Source organism: Populus alba, chromosome 6 (genome assembly GCF_005239225.2).
Source record: "Populus alba chromosome 6, ASM523922v2, whole genome shotgun sequence".
NCBI lineage: Eukaryota > Viridiplantae > Streptophyta > Magnoliopsida > Malpighiales > Salicaceae > Populus > Populus alba.
Window position 1 is genome coordinate 5,522,931 of NC_133289.1, and position 22,047 is coordinate 5,544,977.

The window sequence follows — 22,047 nt, forward strand, 5'->3', positions numbered from 1 at the left end:
AAAATAAAAATAAAAATAAAATTCACGAACCACAAAAATAATAAAAATATCTTCATTTAAGATTTCTCTTTCCTTGTATTTCTTTATTTTTTTAAATGAGCACATAAAATAATTAATAAAATATTACTAGTTATTTCATAATAAACATAAAATTTATCTGGATTCTTCTATAATGAATATGTTTTATAGAAGTAACATATGCGATAATATAGTTTAATTTATTCCCTAATTAACTTAAAAAAAGCTAGTGACATATACTTTGAGTTAAGAAAAGACGCATTAATTCTTTGCAAATCTATTCTTGAAGTTTAACTTATATGGTAAGCGAATCTATATGCTAATTGGCATTATGGTTTCCTATTCAAGAAAAAGTTGACAGGCAATATTTTTTTTTTAATTTATTGGTTTCATTTGGAGATAAAAAATTGATTATAGTTTTTTATTTTAAAATTAAAATATTTACGAATTGGTATTTAAAAATAATAATTAAAAGAAATAACAGCTCAGAATGAGATGTTAGGTTAGGTGGCAAACCTGTAAATAAAACACTGAAAATAAACACAGTGGGTATACATGGGAATCCCCGCAAATTCAGGCTTAAATACGTCCATATTCAGCGTATTAATAACGCCTGATACGAGCATGTACTTATAAAAGATCCGAAAGGCAGAGGCACCTATCACTTGTATAAGCAGTATAGGTTATCACTAACCTTATTAGTCCAATTATCGCATCTCATCTCCTCTCACGGGTATTTGATTTGTCTGACTATACCTCCCTCTCAAATCCCTAAAACCTATCTCTCTCTATAAATACCAGTAGAGTTCATAGAGAGAGAAACCACAAAATTCAACAACTTGAACTAGAGAGAGAAAGTTCAAAAAAGCTGTGAAACGACATATCGCCCGTTCTCTCTCTATCTCAACAACAATTCTTCTCCGATCTGGAAACAGGTATGGAAATTTGTTCATTTCTCTCTGAATTCTGGAAATTTACGTGATTTTTTATGTTTGATTTCTGTATGTTTAGTTTTTAATTCTCGTGAGGTTTTAGATCTCTTTATGAGTTGGTTGGTTTTTGATTTTTTTTGTTTGTTGCAGGTTAAAGGAGTTTTTTTTTTAAATTTTTTTTGGAAGAATTGTGATTATGTCTTCGCTTAGCAGAGAGCTTGTGTTTCTCATACTTCAATTTCTCGAGGAAGAGAAATTCAAGGAAACTGTTCACAGGTACGTAATTTTACACTTTATTTATTTTTTTGATAAAATTGATTTATTTTTTGTGGTTCATTTCTTGTTATTGTGATTTGGTGAGAATTTGTTTTGTTAATTTTTTTTTGTTCTTGTGTCAATTTTTCTATGGGTGGAGACTGGAGCAAGAGTCAGGGTTTTACTTTAACATGAGGTATTTTGAGGAAATGGTGACAAATGGAGAGTGGGATGAAGTGGAGAAGTATTTGTCAGGATTTACGAAAGTTGATGATAATAGATATTCGATGAAGATTTTCTTCGAGATTAGGAAGCAAAAGTACCTTGAAGCTTTGGACAAGTATGTGCTTGCTTGCTTTTTCTATACAGTTAATTAATATGGATTTTGTTTTTAATACATTTCCTTTCTGGGGGTTATGATTTTGATTCGAGTAATCGTGACATAGGCTGAACTAATTGTTTGCATGGGCCCACTGTGATAAGTGGGGGCCACTGTAGCGGTTAATTTGATTGGTCTGGTGTCCATAGACTGGGAGTTGTCTATGTAGGCATGAAGCATTGGTTAATTTTTGCACGGGTGAAAAAATGCAGGCGAGATCGTGCGAAGGCAGTGGAAATTTTAGTGAAGGACTTGAAAGTATTTGCAGCGTTTAATGAAGAGCTTTTTTAAAGAAATTACGCAGTTACTGACGCTGGAAAACTTTAGGTACATAATTTTTATTTTAATTGTTAGTCTTGTTCTATTGTACCCAATTTATTCATGATATCTGGATATCCTGTGTTTGTTTACTTTAATTTGCAGGGATAATGAACAGCTATCCAAATATGGAGATACCAAGTCTGCCAGGGGTATAATGCTTGGTGAACTCAAAAAGTTGATAGAGGCTAACCCTCTTTTCCGTGACAAGCTTCAGTTTCCTACTTTGAAGAATTCTAGATTGCGGACTTTAATTAATCAAAGGTTGTTGAGAATTTCCTGTCTACTTCTGTATATTGACTCTTTGTATTGAAGTTGTTTTTTTGTCACTCACTTTCCTTGCCATTGGATTGCAGTTTAAATTGGCAACATCAGCTTTGTAAGACTCCAAGGTCTAATCCTGATATAAAGACTTTATTTGTTGACCACAGTTGTGGACAGCCAAATGGCGCACGGGCCCCATCCCCTGTCACTAATTCCTTAATGGATGCTGTGCCTAAGGCAGGGGGTTTTCCTCCAATAACCGGTCATGGAGTAAGTGATAAATCTGAAAGGAGTTACCCTGTTTATCTATGCTGGTTTTGAATTATGAACTTATTTGACTCTGGGTATACATGCTTGCAGCCATTTCAGCCCACGCCTACTATTCCACCTTCTCTTGCAGGATGGATGGCGAATCCATCTACTGTCCCTCACCCATCTGCTTCTGCTGGGCCCATGGGCTTGGCTGCTCCTAATAATGCAGGTAGACTACATCAGACATTTGAACCAGCTTCTTTAGATAGTTTTTAATGTTCTTACAGTCTTTGACAAACATCCTTGGAATCTATTATAACACACATTTACAAACTCAAGAAGGAAGTCTTAGCTATAATAATATAGATAATGATAGTAGAAATGTGCTCTTATTTAAAAGAGGAAATGCATTACTAAGGGTTAATTGGTACTGCTCAAAGATCATATCTTTACTTGATGGTTACCTTCATCCAACCATAACCCTAGCAAAGGGGAATGCTTAGACATCTTATTGTTTGCATTTTATGCAAACAAATATATATACTGAATATGCATTATTCTATTAGGATCTTATCTGCTCGACAGAAGTATGAGTATTTTATTGACAATATTTTGTTAAAATGATCATGAGTTAATATTTCATAGCAGAGAATTGATTGGTGATTCAATCTCTTCTTCACACTACTTTTCCATTTAATTTCCGTGGTTTCTTGTATGCTAATTTGCCTCTACTTCCTTCTTTGTATCTTCATTGTAGTAGCACTCTTAAAGCGTCCTAGGAGTCCCCCTACCAATAACCCAGCTATTGACTATCAAACAGCAGACTCTGAACATGTGTTGAAGAGGTCAAGACCATTTGGATTATCAGATGAGGTATAAACTGAAATTTGGCCTTGTCCTTTACATTCATATGCTGTGTTTTTTCCTTAATATGATCTTTGATGCCTTCTGCTATTATGAATTTGGAAATACGTTTTAGTGTGATTTTTGAGATGCCAAGGTGTATGATTTAGGTGGATGCAGATATAGATTGAAACTGTTCCGATATTCAAGCTTGGAGGTGGACTGTGGTGTGTGTGCATGTGCATTCCATTAAATATTATGGGATCAAGCTTCTCATGATAGAGCTAAGATTTGGCTGAATAAAAAAAGTTTTAACTATCCTAATTTTTCTTCTTTACTGGATATTCTATCAGGTCAATAATCTTCCAGTAAACATTCTGCCTATTGCTTATACGAGTCAGAACCATGGCCAAAGCTCTTACTCTTCTGATGACTTGCCCAAGAATCCTGTCATGACTTTACCTCAAGGTTCTGCTGTCAAGAGTATGGATTTCCATCCACTCCAACAAATTCTTCTTCTTGGTAAGCAGCCTCAATATATAGAACAACTGTTCCCATCTTTACCAGTGTGCGTGTGTGCACGTGCATACTGTTTGCAAATTCGCCAGTTTTTTTGGAGACTGTATCATTTCTTGCTTCACTATTTCAGTTGGAACAAGCATGGGTGATGTCATGGTATGGGAGTTGGGCAGCAGAGAAAGGATTGGTTGGAAGAATTTCAAGGTTTGGGACCATAATGCATGCTCAAGGGCTCTGCAGGTACATTTTAACAATTTTAATGGAATATGAAGTAATTATGATACTTTCTGGAGCTGTTATACCAGGTTAAGTATGATACTTTCTGGAGCTGTTATACCAGGTTAAGTTTAACTGACTGATTATCGTGTAGGCATCTCTGGCCGGTGATTATACAGCATCGGTTAACCGTGTGGCATGGAGTCCTGATGGAAATTTATTTGGTATGTTAAAATGCTGTCTTTCTAGCTTGCTCTACCTAAAAGACAACTTTTTCCTGTATGGAAACCAGGAAACTTGCCGGATATGTTATTTTTTTCTTCCTTTTCCAGGTGTTGCATACTCCAAGCACATTGTGCATGTATACTCCTATCATGGTGGTGATGACATACGAAATCACCTTCAGGTTTGTGCCTGTAGTGGATATCATTGAAGCCCAGTGTCTTTCCATTTCTAGATAATGTCGTCTATCTTCAATACATGGATTAAAAAAAAACAGCAGCATTCATTTATCATGCTGCAATCCTGTGGATACATACTGAAATTTACTGTCAATTTTCCTTGTGTTTTAGATTGATGCTCATAATGGGAGTGTCAATGATCTTGCTTTCTCTTACCCAAACAAACAACTTGCGATCGTCACTTGTGGTGATGACAGGACCATCAAGGTATGTTTCTAACATCTCTATTTATAGCATCTACATAATGGTATTTTTTAAGTGTTCGTGAATCTGCAGGTTTGGGATGCGGTTGCGGGGAATAAACTGTTCAATTTTCTAGGTCATGAGGCACCTGTATATTCTGTGTGCCCACATCACAAGGAAAATATTCAGGTAATATATAGGATGTTAGTTGAACCCTCTCCACCTCCAGTTTTTACTTATTTCTGATTGATAAATGCTACAACAAAATTAGCAATCTGTTTGTGAGCAGTTGGCAAATGGAGATTCATTGCTAGTTTAAATTCTAATTTTATGAATAGAAATCTGAGTCAAATTTTAAATTAAATACAGGTTTTCGAAATCATATTTAAATGACATAAGCGTAAAAACAGAGGCAGAGAAGATGAAATATTTTGGGAACTTTCCACACAAAAACTGTTTGAAAAAAAAAAAAAAACCACTGAAAGGGGAGATCAGAGAGATAAAGGGGGGAATTGGATACTGTAGAAGCATGGAAATGGTAAAATTATTTTTGAGAGAGTAGAGTGAGGCTAAAGAGTATTAAAGAGAGGGAGAAAGGCACTACTCTTCAATTTTTTAAGTAATAATCCTTTTTCTTCTTTAATTTTATTTCCTTCTTACCTTCTCCCAGTTTATCTTTTCAACGGCAGCTGATGGAAAGATAAAGGCATGGTTGTATGATAACATGGGTTCAAGAGTTGACTATGATGCACCAGGGAATTCGTCTACCACAATGGCTTACAGTGCTGATGGAACTAGGTTTGTGTACATTCTTTATTGCTTTTCCTGTTTTCTGCCAGTGAAGAGAGATTGCTGTTTCTTATTCTGTTTTCTTTTGACTGAGATAATCATTTCATCTTTATGGACAACATGCAGGTTATTCTCATGTGGGACCAACAAAGAAGGAGAATCACACTTGGTGGAGTGGAATGAAAGCGAAGGAGCTGTGAAGCGTACCTATAATGGTCTTGCAAAGCGTTCTGTTGGTGTTGTGAAGTTTGATACCACTAAGAATCGATTCTTGGCGGCTGTAGATGAGTTCATGATCAAGTTTTGGGACATGGATAACATCAACCTATTAACAAGTATTGATGCAGATGGTGGATTGCCGGTAAAGTTCTTGTTAAATCGGTTTGATTAAGCCCTTACGATGTACAATCAAGTGGTAAACAAAAAAAAACCTAAAAGCCCTAGAGAACCCATTTCTGAAAACTCTGTTTATCCTGAGCATCTAATATTCATAACCTGTCTTGAAAAACCAACTAAGATGCTATATATATGTGGCAATATAGGCAAACATAAGATGGAGAAACTAAAATCCAATAGGACCAGGAAAACTTAACACTAGTTTTACTGAAAGAAAGGAAATAAAATAAAACATAATTAACTTTGGAATTTTCTACCTGAAATAAGCAGTTTTAAAATCTGACTAGTACACTCACATTTAACAACTCTGTTATCATAAATTTTCAGGGTTCTCCTTGTATTAGATTTAACAAGGAAGGAACGCTATTAGCTGTCTCAACAAATGACAATAGCATCAAAATTCTAGCAAATTCAGATGGGATCAGGCTGCTCCGAACAGTGGAGAATCGTACATTTGATGCTTCTAGAGCTGCTTCTGCTTCTGTTGTGAAGGTAAAACTTTTATAGGCATGGAAATTCTTTTTAGGACCTTTATGTCTCTGGAGTTGTGCATTTAGAAAGTAATTATATCTGAACATGCCGCATCTCATGGCAACTATCTTAATGCATGATTTGTATGCAGCCCCCCCCAATAGGCAATTTTCCTCCCGCCAATGCCCCAGTTGGAACCAGTGGCGATGATCAAGCTGCTCTTGCAGCACCCATGGTTGGAATGGTAGGTGTTACCTGTCCTTGTAGAATAATCTCATTTATCATATTGCCATGTATGCATCTCAATGCAAAAGGATCTATTTACACATTCAATGATTTGATGTTTTCCACAGAATAGTGACAGTCGAAGTTTAGTTGACGTGAAGCCTAAAATTCAAGATGAATCAATTGAAAAATCTAGGATCTGGAAATTAACAGAAATAAATGAACCATCACAGTGCCGCTCCCTGAGGCTCCCTGATAGCTTGACTTCAATGAGGGTATGGTTTACTTTTGCAAATTTTATTAGAAGGATGTTAATATGCTATTTATTCATGTCATGTTCATGTTAGAAAAATGATTGTGCTCCTGAATAATACTGCTGAAAACTTAACACAGTAGTTTGCTGCTATACCGTTGTTTTCCTCCCTTCTGATCTGTCTATATATGTGAATATTTTGTGGCACTGTGGCAGGCCATAATAAGTTGACATGCAAGTTCATATCACTAATTGTGGAAGACATTAAATGCAATGAGATAATTAGATCATATTATGCTGGATGCGCACTTTCTTACATGTTAACACTCGCTTTTTTGGTGGCAAACACTAGCAGCTATGGTTTAGGTTTGTCTGTTGGTCAAATTTTTAAACTTTCATTGTTTAATTTTTGTTTTTTGCAGCTGAAATTAGTAACTTGTTTGGTAGTTTTTCCTTGTACTTGTTCTGCAGCTGAAGTTTTATGCATTTGAGATTGCTTTGTATGTGATGTTCTTGAAGCTAACGACTTGTAAGTTGTAATTATATGGGTTTGGTGACAATTGTTTCAGGTGTCTAGATTAATTTATACAAATTCAGGAGTTGCCATATTGGCATTAGCATCTAATGCAGTGCACAAGCTTTGGAAGTGGCAGCGAAATGATCGAAATCTGTCTGGGAAGGTATTTTTATCGTGTCAGCTTTTTTTTCTTAATAATGTTAGAAGGTTTGTGCTTTGAAGGTACTTAAATTTACTTGGTGGAAGGTAGCATGTCTATATTGTTCTGTTGATTTTAAAAACCTTGCCTTTAATAAAGTTCTTATTACCTGTTGTAGGCCAATGCCAGTGTACCACCTCAATTATGGCAGCCTTCCAGTGGAATTTTGATGACTAATGATATTAGCGACACAAACCCTGAAGATGCTGTTCCATGCTTTGCACTTTCAAAGAATGATTCTTATGTCATGTCTGCTTCAGGAGGGAAAATTTCTCTATTCAATATGATGACATTTAAGGTAAATGTTCTATCACTATTTTCTCTATTTAAGCTCCATTCTCTGTGCTTGATTGAATTTTTTGTGTGATGCCATAAGGGAATGATTTAGGGAACTTTGTCGATGAATGGTCTATATGATGCTCGTGGCAGTTAAATTTGTACCCTTAACCTTTTTTTTTTTTTTTAGCAACATAATACTGACATTTCCTTTTGGAAAATCAAAGTGTTTGGAAGATATACCAGATGAAGTTATTGCTATTTATATTTCCTTATTAAATTGTGGAACAAAGAAATATTTAGGGCTAATTACCAGTTTGCAGATGAAAAAGGGTGGCTTTTTCAGTGGAGACCTTTTATCAACACATTTAATACTAGTTTTGCTATACATTCTGTTCTGTCCTTGTTATATTTTTTTATCTATTTTTCTTGATTGCAGACAATGACAACATTCATGGCCCCACCACCAGCTGCAACGTTTTTAGCATTTCACCCTCAGGACAACAATATCATAGCTATTGGCATGGAGGACTCTTCTATACAAATTTATAACGTTAGGGTTGATGAGGTATTTGCTTTGATACCTCAAAATTTTAAAATTTTTTATTGGAGGTAGAAAAGCATGAGTAAACAAATTGAAATATTCCATTTCACAGGTCAAAACAAAGTTAAAGGGTCATCAGAAAAGAATTACAGGCCTTGCCTTCTCTCACTCTCTTAATGTCCTGGTGTCTTCTGGAGCTGACTCTCAGGTAAGAATTATTGGTAATGCAAGTAATTGTGTGTCTGTTACCGTGGAATAAGCAATTAAGCCCTATTATTTAAGGTCATGGATTTCAGAGAAGTCTAGAGGACGATGTAGCAAATGGCAGTAACATGGAAAGGCTTGTCTTGTTTTTTCTGTTGGCAGTTGGTCTTGAGATCATTTTAGGGACAATGATTTGAGCTTTATCTGGAAACTTTTTTTCTTGGATTTTTTAATTTCATATACCTTTTGTAATGCGCTTTCTATATAATAGAATTCTGCCATCTTTTATCCCCTTGTGTATCTGATTGGCTCATATGAAGTAGCTGTATGATCATCAAGTGTTCAATGTTGGAATTACTCACTCGGTTCTGCATGTGTTTTCCATCTACAGTTGTGTGTTTGGAGCACAGATGCTTGGGAGAAGCAAGCTAGTAAATTCTTGCAAATTCCTTCTGGACGAGCTGCGCCTTCTCTTGCAGATACGCGTGTTCAATTTCACCTTGACCAGATACATTTGCTTGCAGTTCATGAAACACAGATAGCTATATTCGAAGCACCTAAATTGGAATGCCAAAAGCAGGTTTGGTGTAGTTTCTGGAAATATTACAGTTGCACTCCTCATTTGTTATTTCATACAATGTATATCATTTCTTTCAAGTGGGAAAGTGTCGCCTGGATTCTAATCACTGGAGATGATGTTATGCATGCATATAGTGAAATGGTGTTGCAAATATTTGTTGATAATTTTTAGTTTTGGGAATTTTGTCTCCCAAGCTCCTGACATTCTTTTCTATGAAACTGTATCCTCTTAATACAGTGGTTCCGTCAAGAAGCAAGCGGTCCGATCACGCATGCTACATATTCCTGTGATAGCCAGTCCATATTTGTTAGCTTTGAAGATGGAAGTGTGGTTGTTCTCACTGCTTCAACACTCAGATTGAGATGCAGAATAAGTTCTACTGCTTATTTACCTCCTAATCCAAGGTTACTGCTTTTTTCCCCTCCATCTTTTTTGGTTTCTTGATTTTGTTTTTTCCTGTTTTAGAAGATTCTAACTATTTCAATACTCTTGCTTGTTTGCTCTGTCTAATGATGTAATTTTAGCAGCTTAAGAGTATATCCTCTTGTCATTGCTGCACATCCCGCCGAGCCTGATCAATTCGCATTAGGACTAACAGATGGTGGAGTTCACGTACTTGAACCATTGGAGTCGGAAGGAAAATGGGGGACCTCGCCTCCAGTTGAAAATGGTGCTGGCCCTAGTGCACCTGCTGGCACTGCTGGTTCTGAACAAGCTCAAAGGTAGCCAGTCATGTGCGCACGCTTCAACAAGGACCTTTATTGTCTATGCCTTCCATGCAGTCCCGCTCCCTGGGCCCACCACAATGTGATTTTCAAGGGGAAGCTGCGGAAATTAGGTACTGTAGGTTTAGTATACTTGCATCCAGGATAGAGAGAGTTCGTCCAAGCGCCAGTGTAATCACTTTTGCTTCTCAGAGCGTGATGTTCTCAGTTGCCCTCATTAGAAATGACTGGAGAAGCAAGGGTTTATGGCTGTACATTTCAAAAGTCAATTAAAAAGAGAGGAGAGAGAAAGGTAAAGAAAAACTGAAAGGTTATTTTTAGGAAGAAACTTGGAGTTGGTTTGGCCAGGGGAACTGGTTGTTTTACCCGACATTTTTATCTAGTTTCAGGGATTGTCATCTAATTTAATTTCATTTTTCTCTAGTCCCGAGCAGAAAATATTCGTGGCGTTTGACTCCTTCGTTATCTCGTTTTAATTATTACAAGTATGTGTTTTCTGCACCTCGTTTTCTCCATGGTTGATTCTATCAAGAGTTGAGATTCCTGGCTTGGCACGGGCCATCTCCCTTGCTTAATGTTGCCTGCCTGGTCCACCCCTCGTGAAACCTTTCTATATTTGTCCGCCATGGATCTGCCGAGCTGGTTTACCTGACATAGTCCGAGGAAATTTGACATGTTTCCAAGGTGTCCAGTAATCAGTCCGATCTCTCCCAGTTCAAATTCGTCCCTGTCTTTTGTTTTTTGTCCTGTCCATTTCAATGCATACAATTATAACCGTCACTTCGTATCTGTTCCATTGGTACTTTTGGTGGGAAATTTAGCAAATCAATATCTCAATGGGCTGGAAGATGTCTAATTATTGTCTTCTGAAAAAGAGAGGGGACCTGTCTGTTAAGTTATGCACCATAAAAAAGAACAATGATCTCGTCAAAGATGAAGAAAGAGGTCGATGCCAGGTCTCATTAATTTGCTCCTGTTCTGGATAAAGCCGGGTGAGTGGTCAATTCTAAACATCATTTTATGTGGTTGAGATGGTATCATTGTTTGGATTATTTTGGCCCTACTGGAACGTTAGCAGTCCGTAACAATAATAATAAAAAAACTAAAAGTGTTCACCTAAATACAGTCCAACGTGGATGGGAATATTGTTTTTTTTCTTTTCTTGCCCTTTGAAAAAAAAAAATACTCCTGAAAATTGTTTAGGAGTAAAATACTCCATACATTAGAATAGTTTTGGCGTTCAAAAATTGATTAGAAACAAGACAAGTATTTTGCGTTTTAATTATACTGTAAATTTACATCATTATCCTTTAAAGTAATCAGTTTTTAGCTTCTACTGAGGATTTTTTTTTCATAAAAAAATACACAGTAAAATAACCTATCTATCCTTGGAATGAAAAAAAAAACCTAACCAGAGATGAGCCTTTTTGTAATTTTAATTTTTGTTGCAGAACGAGAAAAACCTTTGCACCCTTAATGTCAAATGATTTAACCCTTGGGTTAAAGGGTATTTCTATCATTTTGTTGCTTTTTTTTTTTTTTTTTTTGTAATTAATGGTTTGGGTTTGGGCCATTTAAGAACTTTAATAATTAAAAAAAATATGCCAACACGTGCTAGTTGCTCCGCCTCTTTAGGATGACATGTGCTGTTGATTCAAGAGACTAAATTTACCTTTCCAAGGTTGCTTTTGATGTGTCTCAGCGTGTTCTCCATGAAAAAATGGCACGTGTATAGATAAGTCTGCTGATTTGTTGCCAATGATCATTCCTTTTTTCTTCTCCTTTCTTTCCCCTTTTTTATAGTTTTTGCGTCTACCCTGCAATTTTTTCAAATGAGCCATTAAACTTCATTTTCATTTTGATCGAGTCCATGTTATTTTGTTATTGTTTGCTTTGTTTTAAATAATTTATGAAATTAAAATTTTCATCCTCATTCAAGTTCTTACTTTATCAGATTTGATCCTTATTCTTTTAATTGCTATTTATAAAATATAATATAATTTTTTGATTTGAATTTTTTTTTCGATTTCACCCTCCATTATTTTTTTCCTATTAGATTTCATTCTCTTTCCTTTGATTGTTAATTTTTTATTTATAAAGTTTTTTAAATTGTTTTATTTTTTTATTTCATCCTTCAATTTTTAATTTGTTTGGATTTTAGCTTATTGGTTAAGCCCATGTCTAGGATTTCACAGGTTGCAAGTTTTCAAAATTAACCCAGCTTTAAAGGGTTCGCTTGGGATTTATTTGACTTATTTAATATTTTTTGAAGCTAATGTTTTTTGTGTTTTTATCCTTCGGTATTTGTTTAATTGGAGATTATGCTCTATTTTTTTTCCAACTTTTTATGTCCTTTGTTTCATCCTTTGTGTTTCTTTTTTTAATGAGTTCTCTCGAGTCTTTTTATTTGTTGTTTCTTATTAATTTTATTTTTATAGATAAATTTTATTCTCAAGTTAAATAGAATTAATTTGTTGAATATAGACGGATGATCATCCTTTTTCTTGGTTTTCTTTTCCGCAACGTTGCTCTGACCCATCCAGCTTCTTTTAATGTTGTCATGCACTCTTAGCAAGGTACTCAAGTGGTGGGAATGTCCATAGTGAAATGACCATGAGTCTTCAATGATCTTTTTTTTTTTTTTTCTAGGTATGATATTGACTACTTATTTGTTTTAGTTATTTGTTACCATTATTTTTTGTATGGTTCCTCTGCTATCGTTGTGTATGATTTAAATTAGACTATTACATTACTTGATCTTATTGGATCCATCCAAATTAATGACTAAAGTATTGGTTTTTTCTTGCTTCTTGACAAATACTACTGTCGCCTAAACATCCAAGTTGTACGTTAAAAAAATTTAATAGACCCACGGCGTAACGCAAGTCACAGGTCTAATACTTGTTTAAAAGTAAAAATAAAAGATAATTATTGCGTCCGTATAGATCAAGCCTAAGTCCATACAAGTGCAAGTAAAATTGAATAGTGGCACAAACTTTTCCTTCAAACCCATATAGAACAAACTGTGTTGTGGCTTGTAACGGTGTTTGTCTTCAACTACGTAAGTAGCATATGTTTAAGACACACTTCTTAAAAAATTTAAAAATATTGGTGAAATTTTCAAAGGAAAATCAAATGACTAAGAAGGGAATTTGTTTGTAATATTAGGACATCCATTTTCAGCTGTTTGTGTTTCTTTTTTGGCACGATTACTAATTCTCGGGGAATGGTCATTGATTTAAGCACCTATATATAACTTTGTGTGGAATCTAGTGAAAACAAAATTTTACCTTAATGAATAAAATAAAAATGGAAACCCTTTGCTTCAACAACTAAAAATTAGTCGTTCGATAAATTAGTCAAAATATAAAAAAAATGCAATTAGTTATCGAATATGTATATACAGAAGAGTAATGCTATTTAATTAGATATATCTATTAAACTTAGAGCTTTTAAGGAAAAAAAATGCTCTCTCAATGGAGAGTTTTCATTATATGAAAAAGTACAAGAGTATAAAATATGTACATGTTGATTTCTAGCTCTTAAAACATTAAAACTATCATATACAATTAACCTAAAACTAGTATATCTAATAAAGGAAAGATTTGCAAACAAAGAAACTAGTTGTCAAAGCCATACAAGGTATAACATCTACTAGCTTTAAATGGCTAACTAACTTTCCTTTGACACACCTTTTAAATTAATGTTGGTAAATCTATAAGAATCAATTTGCTAACAAGAAAATGATGTTGTTGACGTGTCATGGCTTTGATAAAGTATCCATGATTTGTAGATTAGTGGAGATGTGTGGAAGGGTAATAAATTTGCAGTCAAAGGCCTCCCGAATAGAGTGACAGTCAATCCATATATGCTACATATGCTCATGGTAAATGAGTTTGATATCAAATTTGAATGGTGCTAGTGTTGTCGGGATGTAGTAGAGTAGGGTCAATTTGGGACAAACCAAGTTTTGTGAGGAGTCCACATAACCAAATGATTTTAGAGTAGGCAATAAATATGACACAATGCTTTGTCTCAGTGGAGGACTCGGAGATGCAATCATGCTTCCACTAGGGAAGAATAAGCCATGACTAAGTGTGTCTAGGATGTTTTGAATGATGCGACAAATAATAGTGAGGTGGAGATGTTAGGGGGCTTGCATGAACTTGTTGATAATGTGAACAATATAAGAGATATCATGCCTGATTATGGCGAGTTAGATAAGACCACTAACCAGCTTCCAATAAAGAGTGAGATCCTCAAGAAGCTCTATTGCAAACTTTGTGATCATGTAGTTATGTAACCCATAATGAATATTGACATAAACCTGGAAAAGCTAGGAATCAGATTTAAAGATATAAAATATGACACAACAACTACCTTGAATTGAAGCACCAATATTATTGGAAATATAACCCCCACCTAATGATTATAAAAAATCATGAATGAGAAGTATAAAAATAATGTCATGTAGACAATTATTTTTTTATAAGTTGATTTTCAGTTCATTCAAGAACTAAGGTGTGAGAGTCCTCTCAAACACACAATTTCATTTTATTCATAAAAAATCTAGAATTCCCTTAACATTCCCTTTCAAAAGGGTATTTATACTTTTTAAAATTAAAGAGCTAATGGTTTAAACATGACCAAATAAAATATAAAAGCTTGAATAAAATAAAAACAACAAAAATTAAATCAAAACTACCTAAAGTTATTTATTAGAGCTAAAATCTGTCACTTAGTTTGCATGTGTTTTTTTGACTCCCAATTGTTGCCCTATGTTCTCTTGTGAAAGGCCAAAATTTGAAAGTGCTATCCACTCTTTGCATAAAGATGCTCCTGAAAGCGGCCTAGGTTTTCCACATCACTTGTCTGGGAAACACATGCTTTGTTGATGTAAAATTGGGCTGAAATGATTCTAAAAGTTCAAAATTGAAAATTTTTGTTTTGCCAAAATGAATTTTATGTTTTACTGGGTCTTTTTTTTTTTAATTTGCCAATTGGGTATTAAGTTTTGGGGCTGAAGGGGCTTAATCAATTGGAATTTTATTAAGAAAAAGAACAGGGGCTGCATGGCCGGGAAATAAGAAAGTGCAAAGGGAACCATATAACAAAACTTGTATAGCATTTTCCGGTCTATTTTATGGTGTCTTTTTTAACTCTAATTGTCTTGATATTTTTACCTAACAAAGAATAATATTTCTGAAAACTCTTAGTAAAATTTCAAAAATCTGCTTGTTATTTTCTTTCAATGATTTTTGGGCTGTATAAAGATCTGATTTTGTACTTCAGTTTTATTTCCTTAAAAAATTAGACAGTAGGTATCGAAATTATGATAAATATTTGAATCTAATAGTTTAAACCATTGCCCAAATCCAAAATATATATCTTGAAAAACTTAATCCCATTCGAGTCAAACTTTTGAAATACTAAGGGAAAAATGAGCTTTCAAAGCACATGGAATCTCCTTAGATTTCTATCCAAAATCAATTGACGAGTTTAGAAAATACCTACACCATAGCAGTTATAGAGCAAACCAAACACCAAGCAGCTTACCTTAGGTAGGGCGTACTAGGGGTGCTAATACCTTCCCTTTACGCAACCAGTCCCTTGCCTTAGAATCTCTGAAAGACCAGTTAGGTTTCCAAGTAACCAAAATACTAGGTGGCGACTCCAAAGAACCAAATCAGCAAAACATCAAACGAAAGTCGCCAGTCGAATGTCGCAAAACAAATTTTAAAAACAAAATTTGTTGTTTTTTTTGGGGTGCGACACTGAATATACTTGTTCTAATTTAAAAAGGTACCTTAAGGCCGACAATACACCTCTAACCCCAATAAATAAGTGAGTTTCCCAAAGGCCTTTCATATGAAAAGCTGAATGCAATAATTTCTGAATCTCAAAGATAACTATCATATCAGAACCATTGATAATAATGTCATCCATATAAATAAAAAGGATGACTATGCCATTAGATGTTCTCTATAAAAAAAGAAAGGAGTCATACCATACAGACCAAGTTGCTCACTTAACACTAAAAAAATAGTTAATTATGTGTGCTATGTCACTAATATAACTCTTAGGAACCTAGACAAAAAAAAAAAAAAATCACCTAGAAGGACAAGTAAATACACTTTAAAGTGTATGAACATTAAAACAAATGATCATAAAGCACAATAAACAACATACCATAATTCAAGGACTAATCACACTTTCTCGCCCTATCTAAAAAAAAGGATAAAGGAAACAAAAAAAAAAAATTTACTACATGCCAAAAAAATTAGACAAGTAGGTAACTCAATGACTGTTTTTGGGAGAGTGCTAGTTATCTCTGTAAATCCCATGTATTCCATGGAATGAGGAAAATCTCTGCCTATAAAAATCACCACTATAAAACAACCATGTTTATATTCAATAATTTACCTAGCATACAAAAAAGCATGATCTTAAACTAACTAATCTTAAAAGATGAGAATCGTTTCTCATTGAAACTATTATAGAATCTATTAGCCGTTACTTGATATTAAGTTTTATTAACACACTGTTCTTATATTCCATTCCATGATTCCTGAATATAAATTGCATAGTATAACCCAATTACACTTTTGATAATAATAATTCAGTTTTCTACTCTTAACAATAAAAAAATAGTGCTTTCAATAACAAAGATGATAAATTAAGGTTTTTGATAGTACTTGATGAAGAGGAGTTCATGGACATAGTAAATGTGGTAACCGTATAATCTAATGAAGTCTTTGAAGTAGTTGGGGATGGTGAGGATGAAGAGAGAAGTGGATTGAAAGTTAGGGTTTGGGAATGAGGATTTATACAATGCATTTCAATATAGATTTCAAATATGTTAGGCTTAAAGCCTAACAAGAGAAATAACAGAATAAATAAAAAAGCCTAACAAGATAAATAAAAAAATAAATCAAAAGAGAAAGAAAAGAATAAAGAAGAAGAAATGAATGTATTTATGTTCTATTATTACTTGCCCTTTATGAAAATTCTCACAATGCTTATATACACAAACTATTTATTCTTGTAACAAACTAACTAATTCTCCCACCAATCTTAACTATTTTTTTTGACTATTCTAACTACTTCTTTAACTATTAATTGCCATATTCAATATATGAATTATATATGAATAGTTCCTACTAATCTTGTTGAATCCAATTTATAACAACAACCTTTACTTTTCTTATAAATTGTAACAAAATGCCTCCCCTTTTATTGAATTTTATAGCAGAGATGAATGTAGTTTCTTTGAGAGATGAAGGATGGTTGGTGTTTACTGAGTGAACTTAGAGGGTGGACATTTTTTTTTAGAGTGAATTAGATCAATGATTGAAATTAAGTTGGGGTAGAGGGAGAACGATAAAACATAAAGAAATGTAGGTTTGCGGGAAGTTGGCAGGTAGATCCTAGGGTATAATGCCATTAAATGAGAGGTGTTTGTTAGGAAAGAACAAAATGAAATAAAATATGAAAAAAAAAATCTTAATATGTATTGTTTATCAAACTTACATATTTTAAAAAACATAATTCAATTTTTTTTACTTTAGTTTATATTGAGTGTTGAAATTAATAATATTAAAATAACAATAGTTAAAACCAGGATTGACTTGATAGGTTGATGTGGGGCCTAAACTGGTTCGAGTTTAAGAAAAAATAAAGGAAGGATTGACTTAACCTAACCCAGTAAAAAATCTAAATCAACTCGGGATAAAAACATTGGTAAAAAAACACATTGATTTAAAAAATAATTAAAAATTTTAGGTTAGTCTATTTGACCTTCTTGACTCATGACTTGAACTTTGTATTGGGTTGACTTTCGAGTTAGGTTTTAAAACTATGATAATAATTATTTTTATTTATATGTTTACTCAAGTGAACTTGTGTTGACCCTCCCAACCTGTGACCTGGGACTTGCCCTAATTGACCATCTAGGTCGGGTTTTAAAACTAAGATAATAACAACTTTTATCCTTACATTGACTTAGGACAACCCGAGTTAACCCACCTATTTCTTGATCGGAGCTTTGTCCTAGGTTCACCCCTCATTCAAGTATTAAAACTATGACAGGCTTTACCCTAGATCGACTTTTAAATTAGGTTTTAAAACTATTATAATAATAGTTTTTATTTTTATACTGACGCGGGTTAACCTGACCCATGACCCGGGCTTCAACCAGTGATTTAGACTTTGCTCTGGATTGACCCCCGGGTTGAGTTTTAAAATTATGATAATAGTTATTTTTATTTTTACATGTCGTAGTTGGATAATTTTGAAATTCTGAGTTTTTCACAAGGATATTTTAAGAATAAAAATAATAAATATTGTCTTTGGAGACTTGTCCCCTCAATACCTTTCTATTTTGAAAGTACATAAATTCACTCCAAAATTATCCTAGAGACATATTTGTTTTTATGTTTTTGTCTCTTTAACCAAACATATTTTTGTTTCCACTGTTTTCATCCATTTTGTCTAGGACAATAACCTAATGCTACCTTATAGATTTATAATGATTGTGACATTTAGTGATGCTAATACAAGATACTATGATATTTTGGTAGGATTCATTCGAAGGTTTGATTATATTAATTTTTAACATATTAACATATTAATTATTACATTTAAAAAATGTTTGTTCACCTTTGGAATAGTTTTGGTTTGTTTGAATTGCTCACAATAGCTAATATATGTATCGCCTTTATTGTTCTGCTAATTATCATTCTATTGTGAATGAATCCATCATTGTGAATTCTCATGCGTAAATATTATTGTAGCATTTTATACCTACAACGGCAATCATCTCCTAACTAACCATGAATTACTCAATAAAACACAACAGTAAAATATATTTGAAAAACAAACAGATAATCCTTGGGGTACTTAATTTTCTTACCAATGTGATATTTATTATAGAAAGAAAGTTTTCAAATCATAGAATGTGAATTTTATCACATTTAATGATGTAATTAAAGATAATTATTATAAAATGCATCAACCAATCATTAATCATATATTATCTTATTAATTATTTAATAAAACAATTAAATAAATCTAGCATTATCAAACACAAATTAACATTTCAGAAAAAAAAACTATAACACATGCCTTATATCAATGGATCATATAGATATATCCTCAAATCAAATCACATCTCACATCCTTTGATAAATGACATACAAGCAAGATCCATTCATCCCATATAAGGCAAATTCTATCAGAGGAAGAGGGTGGCATATACTTTTTGAAAAAGATTTCAAACTGATAACTTAATTAAATCGAAAAAGAAATCTCCTCTACCCTCTTAATCCGTTAAGTGCAAGATAATTAATAAAAAAAAAAACCCAGCGTTACAAGAAATTGCTTTTTCAAAAAGGAAAAATCAAATTCATCAAACGCAGCGTTTTTCTCAAAGCCCGCCGTTGTTGCCTCTAATAAATAACACAAGCTCGCACGCATAGAGAAAAAATAAATAAAGAAAGAAAGAAACAGAAACACTCTCAGAGAGAAAAAAGAGAGGACTCTTTCTTTCACCACAGTGTCAATCTCTTCTTGGATATACACAGGAGCCATTATCACAACAGATCTCTCATTTCCACCTCCAGAGCAATCTCTTCAAAGGTACTATCTTTTCCTTCTTTTTTTTTATCTGATTTTGACTGATCAAGAAAGGTTATATGATAAACACTACTCCAGTTGTAGTTTTATTGATAAAGATGTAGTTTAGGCTTGTTTGATATGAACCACTAGCTAAAAAGATTTAAGACTTCGATTATTTTTTTCTTTTTTTATGATAAAGGTACTGAGTTAGTTGTTGCTAAAAGAGAAAATGGCACTACGTAAAGCAATTGGGGCTGTAAAAGATCAAACAAGTATAAGTATAGCGAAAGTGGCAGCGAATGCATCACCAGAACTTGAGGTTTTGGTTATTAAAGTTACTAGTCATGATGAGAATCCTGCTGATGAGAAGTATTACAGGGAGATTATAAGTCTTATTTCGAGTTCAAGGGGTTATGTGAATGCTTGTGTGGCTACTATATCGAAAAGGATACGTAAAACCCGTGATTGGATTGTGGCTTTAAAGGCTTTGATGCTTGTTCATAGGGTTTTGATTGATGAGCACCCTTTATTTGAGGAGGAGATATTGTACGCCACGAGGAGAGGGATGCGTGTTTTGAATATGTCGGGTTTTAGAGACGAGGCGCATCCGAACTCATGGGATCATACGGGGTTTGTGAGGTTTTACGCAATGTATCTTGATGAGAAGGTTGAGTTTGCTGTTTTTGAGAGGAAAGTGAGAGAGGATGAGATAAAATTTAATGAGGGTGATGATGAGGGTGATGATGAGTTTGGACGTAGAGAGAATAGGGATGATTATGAGTATGGGATGCCTAGGAGATCGAGGTCTTATGGAGATTTGAATGGTGATATGGTTAAGCGAGAACAGAAGAAGGTGGTAACGCCAATTAGGGAAATGAAGCCGGAGAGGCTCTTAGGCATACTGGACCAGCAGTTGAGGATCCTTGATAGAGTTTTGGCTTGTAGACCAACAGGAATGGCCAAGAATGATAGATTGGTGCTTGTAGCCCTTTACCAGATGGCGAAGGAGAGTTTTGGGCTATACACTGAGATTTGTGAGGCATTGGGGGTATTGTTGGATAGATTTACTGAGATGGAGTATGCATATTGTCTTAAAGGTTTTGATATTTATGCTGGTGCAGCCAAGATAATTGATGAACTGGTGATGTTTTATGGTTGGTGCAAGGATGTGGGAATTGGAAGATCATCCGAGTACCCTGAAGTGCAGAAGATTACTGAAAATCTTTTGGGGACCCTTGGGGTGTTCTTGCAAGAAATGACGAGCTGTAGGCGAACTAAGAATCCTGAGAGAAGTATGGGGGAGAACGTTCCGGCTAAGCAAGAACAAGAACCCGAAATGAATGAGGTCAAGGCTCTTCCTCCACCAGAGAGCTATACCCCTCCACCCCCTCCAGAGCTGCAGCCTAAGCCACAGCCTCAACAGGTGACAGAAGATTTCATAAATCTAAAGGATGATGGCATTTCCGCAGATGAGCAGGGCAACAAATTGGATTTGGCTTTGTTCTCTGGACCCCCAACGACAAATACAAATGGTGCGTGGGTAGCATTCTCATCAGATGGAGAGCCTGAGGTAACTTCAGCATGGCAGACCCCATCTGCTCAGAGTGGTCAAGCAGACTGGGAAATGGCATTAGTGGAATCTGCTAGCAATCTATCGAAACAGAAAGCTACTTTAGGAGGTGGTTTTGATCCTTTGCAGTTGAATGGAATGTATGATCAGGGGCTAGTAAGGCAACATGTAAGCACATGGCAACTGACTGGCGGTAGTGCAAGTAGTGTGGCCTTGCCCGGTGTGGGAAAGAGCGCAACACCAGTTTTGGCATTGCCTGCTCCTGATGAGACAATACAGCCAGTCGGAAACCAGGATCCATTTGCTGCTTCCCTTGCAGTTCCACCTCCTTCCTATGTGCAGATAGCAGACTTGGAGAGGAAGCACCATTTGCTAGCAAGTGAACAGAAGCTCTGGCAACATTACGGTAGGGATGGGATGCACGGTCAAGTGAGTTTGGCCAAGATTAATGGTGCCTCTGGTTTCTATGGCTCCAATATCCTCATCCAATGACGATGCCTTATGGGATGTCACAGTCAATGGCATGGGGCATCAGGGAGGGTACTACTATCCGTCCTATTAAGTCGCCTGTCTCGATGACCTGCTTGCATTTCCTATGATGCACATTACTATCATACTTTTTTCCCTGATCTGCATCACTCTGTGAAGATTTTTTGCAAGTAAATAATGCTGGCCATTGTGATTCTTTTATGTAATTAGTTGCATCACAGGGAGAGACAAGATTCTGAAAGTGTAATATTACAATCAATATGGACATTATTTATAAATTTCCTCCTTTTGCCATCGAATTTTCAGACAGAAATGAAACCAGCAGTCGTACGTGTCTTCTTATGTCTCTCGGTAGCTTACATTGTTGTTCAAGTTCTTGCAGGAGGCATGCCTCTAAATTTCTTGTAGAAGGCAACCCCGTCTGAATCTGGGAGTTACAGAACCTCTGCTTCATGCCTTGATTTTCAACTCTCACGTTTCAAACTGATGAAAATCTCCTTAACAGGGAGAATTTGAACTTTATGTTTGAAGATGTCAACTATGACTAGCAGGAA

The 22,047-nt window shown here is 34.8% G+C and overlaps 2 protein-coding genes across 2 annotated transcripts; both read left to right on the top strand.

Moving 5' to 3' along the window:
- Nucleotides 1-795: 795 nt before the first annotated feature.
- LOC118032577 (topless-related protein 4-like) lies at nt 796-10,242 on the top strand. The gene is given in 27 exon segments (XM_035037303.2): nt 796-953; nt 1,101-1,226; nt 1,366-1,545; nt 1,797-1,869; nt 1,871-1,911; nt 2,008-2,166; nt 2,259-2,436; nt 2,527-2,647; nt 3,176-3,291; nt 3,615-3,783; nt 3,911-4,020; nt 4,151-4,220; nt 4,329-4,402; nt 4,569-4,664; nt 4,734-4,829; nt 5,311-5,438; nt 5,556-5,790; nt 6,153-6,317; nt 6,448-6,540; nt 6,650-6,796; nt 7,344-7,454; nt 7,609-7,788; nt 8,206-8,334; nt 8,423-8,518; nt 8,906-9,094; nt 9,332-9,498; nt 9,622-10,242. Coding segments are annotated over 26 exon segments (3,402 nt in total). The 5' UTR covers nt 796-953; nt 1,101-1,146; the 3' UTR covers nt 9,821-10,242.
- A 9,053-nt stretch (nt 10,243-19,295) lies between these two features.
- LOC118032576 (probable clathrin assembly protein At4g32285) lies at nt 19,296-21,769 on the top strand. The gene is made up of 2 exons (XM_073409826.1): nt 19,296-19,455; nt 19,634-21,769. The coding sequence occupies exon 2, from the start codon at nt 19,664-19,666 to the stop codon at nt 21,494-21,496; it is 1,833 nt and encodes a 610-aa protein (XP_073265927.1). The 5' UTR covers nt 19,296-19,455; nt 19,634-19,663; the 3' UTR covers nt 21,497-21,769.
- Nucleotides 21,770-22,047: the final 278 nt, after the last annotated feature.